This window comes from Perna viridis, chromosome 4 (genome assembly GCF_037379345.1).
Source record: "Perna viridis isolate PV_CMFRI_1.1 ecotype Kerala chromosome 4, ASM3737934v1, whole genome shotgun sequence".
NCBI classification, from domain to species: domain Eukaryota; kingdom Metazoa; phylum Mollusca; class Bivalvia; order Mytilida; family Mytilidae; genus Perna; species Perna viridis.
In genome coordinates, this window is record NC_142448.1 from 42,086,738 (window position 1) to 42,093,002 (window position 6,265).

The 6,265-nt window shown below is 31.5% G+C and overlaps 1 protein-coding gene across 1 annotated transcript; it reads left to right on the top strand.

Moving 5' to 3' along the window:
- The first annotated feature begins 390 nt into the window (after positions 1-390).
- LOC148620141 (uncharacterized) lies at positions 391-2,051 on the top strand. The gene is made up of 2 exons (XM_088580742.1): positions 391-474; positions 1,269-2,051. Exon 2 carries the CDS (start codon positions 1,326-1,328, stop codon positions 1,911-1,913), a length of 588 nt encoding a protein of 195 aa, XP_088436868.1. The 5' UTR covers positions 391-474; positions 1,269-1,325; the 3' UTR covers positions 1,914-2,051.
- Positions 2,052-6,265: the final 4,214 nt, after the last annotated feature.

Here is a 6,265-nt window from a genome sequence, read left to right on the forward strand (position 1 = left end):
CTTAATACAATATTTTTTAAATGGTCTAACGGTCTGTATACGTTTTGCAGGGAATTATATCTTTAGTTCAGAGTTATTGTTTTTTATATTTATATGGGATTTTTTCACTACACATTGTAATTCCATTATAGGGTCGGGAGTATCGTACGCTCGTTGTTTATCATACTTGATCATTTGTTAAAACTAGCAGTTAAATATAGACCATACGTTTACATATCTTCCCTGCAAAAAAAATGATCCGATGGAGCAGCGTAGCAAATAGAGTCGTCACATTCTGAGACTAAAAAATTAGTTAAAACTATCCCGACATTGTGTGCTTTTTGCACAAAATTTGTTCGGTACATGACGTTCCGGGTCTGTCTTTTCCGGTCGATTTCAACTTTTAAACTACTTCCCTAATAAACAAACCGGTTGTCATCAGCTCGCATTTCGAAATTTTTAATATTTGCTCGATTTCCCTCTGTTTACAGTCAGGTAAATCCTAACCATTGGGTGTGCAAATAATGATGCCCTCAGAAACAAAAGACAGAATGAATTAGGCATGTTTTTCTTGACAAAAAAAAATCGTTTCACTTGATACTAGGAATTATAACTTAACTTAAGAATAAGAGTAAAGGCAGCTTGGGAACCACACTTCAACTGCGGAAATCTCTCTCTTTTAATCTCTTAATTGAAGGATATTGAGCTTTTTTATATGCACTGTTACATGTACGTTGCTATATTGCTGATGTCTGGACCAACACTTATCTATATCATTCACTGGGGTCTGCGTTAAAAGTCTAACACTTCGGAGTTCCTTACTGCATAGGTTATTTCCAAATTAAGTCAATTCCAACAGAACGATTCTGAGCCATTCATGTTTCAGCATCTACAGTTTTAGAACATCACTGATGATTCAACCCTATAAGTTAACCTGGCTTGTTTAAACTTCATTTTGATAGTTCTGGAGTTAATCCTATAGCATATATAGTATAGTAAGACTTCTTAGTTACAGGATTATCTGTATTTTGATGCTTATACACATTGTTGTGCGTGTAATCATCCATTTTATAGAAAAATATAACACAATTACAAGTCTACAATGGAAGAATTATTTTTTGTTGTGGGCTGGTCAAAAGATGAAATGAGGTCTTTCATCCATGAAATACAATGAACATGCAAATTAATCTGCAAGTTAAAACTTACAATAAAATTGATACATGTACATGTGTTAAAAATTAAAGTCTGATAAGCATAAATAAAGGAATTTTCTGATTTGTTTATTTCAGAATGTGATAATACACAGATGAAAAATCAAACTTTTGGGAAAAAAGATATTCTGCGTAATGTGTAACCTATCAGGTACAAACCGATCAAATTTACTTTGTGGTATATGCATAATAACATTTCTTTTAGGTCTTGGCGTGACCTTGATTATTTTAGGTGAAACATTAGATATCATTGACTCAACCATTCTTGGTGCAATTTTTCTGGTTTTTGGTGCATTTGTGTCATCTTGTATCATTGCAATGATAGTTCGACCATTATATCACAAGCGAAGGATAGGCTACTCATCATCCGATTTACGACCAGACAGTTTAGTGAGACAGGAAAGTAAACCATTCAGTGAACATGGCGGAAGTATATATATTCACGATAGTTACGCGGCGGGTGCAGATAGACCTAAGACAGTTTCCAGTGTACATGTAGATATAATAGCAGCAGAAAAAAGATCAGGATTATTTTCAGCAAAGTCAGGCAACCAAAGTCTTTCAAGTAGCCAAGCATCTTTCATGACAGCACTAGATAGCAAAAGAAATTCTGTCCTATCTGAAGATGATAGGTCAAAATCTGTAGAAGAATTAAATTCATCCACAGAGAAAATTAACCATAAAGTTTCATTTGAAGATAATGCTCAGGATACAAAATTTTAAGCAATTATAGGTAGTTTTTTTATTTGATAATTTTAATGTTATAAATGTAATTATATTTATTACTTGTACTAAACAAAAGAACAAACTTTCGTTGTTAATTGCTCACTATGTTTGAATAGTTTATGAGCTGCCATTTGATAATCATGGGAGGCCACAATAAGGCTACTCTTGGAAAAATATATGGTTTGCTCTTCATGATCCAAAGAATAAAAAATCCTACTGAATTTTTTTTCTTCAATTTCAGGGAAAATATTTTAGCTACATTTTTAGATTATTTCTTTTGAAATGAAATCCCTTTTAAGTTTAACCTACCTTCAGAATTACTATTCTCATTCTAATTAAGAGAAAATAAACTGCAAACCAACAACTTTTTTTAAGAATGTCAAAAAATTGTGCATTTAATTCTACTTTCTTTGTGTTCTATTCTATCAATTTTTTCAAGAAAAAACGTGATATTTGTTATTTAAAAATGAATTATCTATAATCAATAAAAAAATAAGTATCAAAAAGTTCTTAACCTTTTGCTTGCAAAATATACATGGCGACTTTTATTTGCCAATATAATGTATGTACTTAAAATTAGTGCTTTTTTGCCGTGCTATAACAAAACAAAAAAAAACCACCAATGTATTTTGTGTTCAAGTGCATTCAATTAAATCTGACCATGTGATAGTCCAGGGTAGGAAACTCACTCAAATTCTAGCCAGTCCTGAATACAATTTTTTCAATATATTTACTATATGGCTATATAGATTTTTGCTAAAATTAGCCAGCCCTGCCAAAAATAGCTAGTCTTGGGCTGGCGGGCAGGCTACTATTATTTATTGCGGTTAGTCTATCAAAAAAAGAAAATTCCTAGATTTTCATCCAACATTTTTCAAAACTGGAGCCAGGCAGACAAATTTTTTTTGTGAAAAAGGCTGTCAATTTGAGAGAAATTGACCTAAATTGGGGAAAAATCGATTTTTCTAGGAGGGTAAAAAAATTGTGGAAAGAGAGGATGAGAATCTAAGATATTTTTTTTTGCCTTATCAACAAATTTTAATTTATTGCTTTCATGGATATGAAATTCTTTAAGTGGGTGGATTCCTGTTTGTTTTTTGTGAGTTTAGTTAATTAAGGAGGTACATGTAGATGTAGGGTAAGAGACGTAACTCTTGAAATCAGTGATATGTTTGTATCATATTCAATTTCACCAAAGCCCTTCAAGCTTTCATTTGGGACAGAATGAAAGCAGTCCAACTTACTTTGATACATGAGATTGATGTAAAATGCTGTATACAAGCATTCCAATGATTTGTAAGAGTTGTGTCCCTTACCCCTGGTCTATCTCTGTGTCTCTAAATGATTACTTGTTATTTCAGTTTCAATTAAATAAGACAAAACATTAATCTATCACCTACATACATTTTGTATATTCACCTTCAAAGTCATGTCCACATAATTTGATTCAGTATTATTTTCCCCATAAAGAAGAATTTTGAACCAAACCATTCAATTTCCTGATTTTAATCTTCTATCACATTATATTAGGTTGTTCGTTCTGAAGCCAAAGATCTGAATGATATGTATTAACTTACATCTGTAGATGTAATTTTTCAATTAAGTTCAAACTAATATGTATAAGTATATTCAACATAAAATGTAGTGCCATTTATATTATTTATATTACATTAAATGTTTTATAGATCTTCTTGATGTAATTTAAAAAGTATCATGCAGGGGATGATTTAGGGGTTTATAAATCACATAAGGACTGTGGCTATATTGCAATCAACTTGTCCATCCATCCATCAGTCTTTCAATACATTTTTCTGTTACAAATTTTTTTAGCGTCTAATGGACAGATTGCTTAGATATTTGGTATATTGTTTTTGCATAATGACTTGCATCATTTGTATTGTATTTCCCTTTCCCAGGTTTGACATAAATGGTTGAGGCGGGGATTTCTTAGCATGATGTACATTGTACATGTGTAACTTTGTTTTTGTTATTTTTTTTATATCTTGTTCAGAAATGTCAGTGTACAATTTATTGATTTCACCATAAATTCATAAAACTGTTCTTCTAGTGGTTGGAAAAATATCAGTGGAATGCATTAAAATTTTCTTTAAGGGGGATAACTCTAATTTAAAATATTAAACATTTTTTTTAAAGATACTGTCCATCTAGAAACCAGGCAGATCTAATGATATGGGAAGCAAAGGATAAATTTTATTCAAATGTATTGTTAAATTCATTACGACATCATAAAGATGAGGTATTTTTCTACATTGCAAGTGGATGACCCGAAATGTTATCTAAGTTCCTTAACAAATCAACTAAATTATATTTTGTTTCTTTCTTACCATTTCAGTAAATTACTGAACAACATCTATTTGTGAGAAAACATGAGTTTATGATCTCAAATAAAAGACAATTATTTGAAAACAAAATTCGGCATGTGCCACCGACATCCAGGATCTTCCATGAACACCCTCTTAAATAAATCACTTAATTATAATTTTGCATGATTCTTATAAAGAAAGCTACCTAAATACTCACTGCAAAACATGATGTCAAACACACATTTAGAATAAATTGCATATGAGCATTTAATCAAGTCAGTTTTCTGCTTTACCACTCAACCTGCAACTTACTGGTTTTTATTTGGATATTGATAACCCAGCATAGCCAAATAAAAACAAGAGGAGGATTGAAGGGTGAGAGGTAATTTGGACTATCAGTTCAGGTGCAATGTTTTTTGTATATTTTGTTATGTCTAAGCTGACCAATTTTACGACATGTAAAATCATGTACATTATTATTCAAACTGCTTTAAAAGCATTATCAGTGTGTCACATTTGAACATATTTAAGTATTGTACTAATATTTTTGTAAAATATATGTGCTGTTTCTCTCTGTCAAATGTAATGCGAAAAGTATTTAAGTAGCATTCCAGCTAAGAATCATACAAAATGTGATTCATGGGTAAAAAGCCTGCATATTCTTATTTTTGATATTTTGTTTGAATTGCCATAGTACACAGAAATTAACATTCAGTTTTTCATGTAATCCGTGTTCTTAGGAGATAAAAATTTTATAGAATGCACTGTAGATTAAATTAAGGGAGATAAATCTGTAAATAACACTCAAATACAATAGAATCTATTGGATTTTCAATGTTGATTATCTCCTAAGAGCAGGCAGATTAGAATAAATAATTACACATTTCATAATATAGACACATAAAACAGCTTAATTACAAAAAATAAAAGTATGTACTCTTTTTTTGGGGTGTATCACATTTTTCAGATTTTGCATGATTCTTATTAAGACAGCTACTTAAGTACTACAAAAATTTAGTCCCCACAAAAACAGTTTTTCCACAATATTTCTTTTACAAGTTCAGCAATTCAGCAATGAAGGATGGAGTTTTATCAATTAAGGGTTTCATCAAGGTATGGTTCAAGAGTAGATCAAAGGAGGACACACCTCCCCCCTAAAACTTGAAAATTTTTGTTGCTTATATAGAAAACCACTGGAGTATTACAGAAAATCACTTGAGACTACAGTGGTGTCCCTTTTTTAAATTCTTTATCTACCACTGTGGTATATATTGGAACAACCATTTTACCCCCTCCCAGCTATGTTTTCTTAAGTTACTGACAATCTATGTGTTAGAGTGTGACGCATTCAAACCTTGCTTAGTGATTACCTGATCAGCAGTAACCTGTTGTAAAAGCAAACTGTGATATCAGGCTTGGATTCATAGGGGTGGACATGGCTTACACCCCCAAACATTCGCCATAATTGACATCATGTTTTGACCATCCCTATCATAGTAAAAGCACAGATTTGAATTTGTATTTCATCATCGAAGCTAGTTTATGTTTCCTAGACTGATGTAGTCCTCAATCGCATTTTCTTAGTACATGTATAAAAATGAAGCTGCCATTATATTGCTTTTAAGCTCCCAATTTTACATATACAAACCAGATATTGATGCTTTTTCTGCAGGAAAAATAAAATACTTTTTTGCATCAAATCTTGATTTTCCATGAATTTGACTCCAAAACATTAGGTGCTTTGCTTTGCATTGCCTTTTGTACTTTAAACACTCCCCTTTAACATGAAATTCTGGATCTGCCCCTGTATTTTTTAAATTTGATTTCTTACACTTTACTCTATGAGTCTTGCGGGATTCCATGTCATATTTGTCTCAGCATAATGGGCATTATACTTTTGTAAATTCAAAAATTACACATGCAAGTACTTGTAGTTGGGTCAACAGAATAAAATAAAACTTGGTTGAAGAATAAATTTTGTTTATGTATAATTGAAAACGTGTTTTATTTTATTGTGTTTTGCAG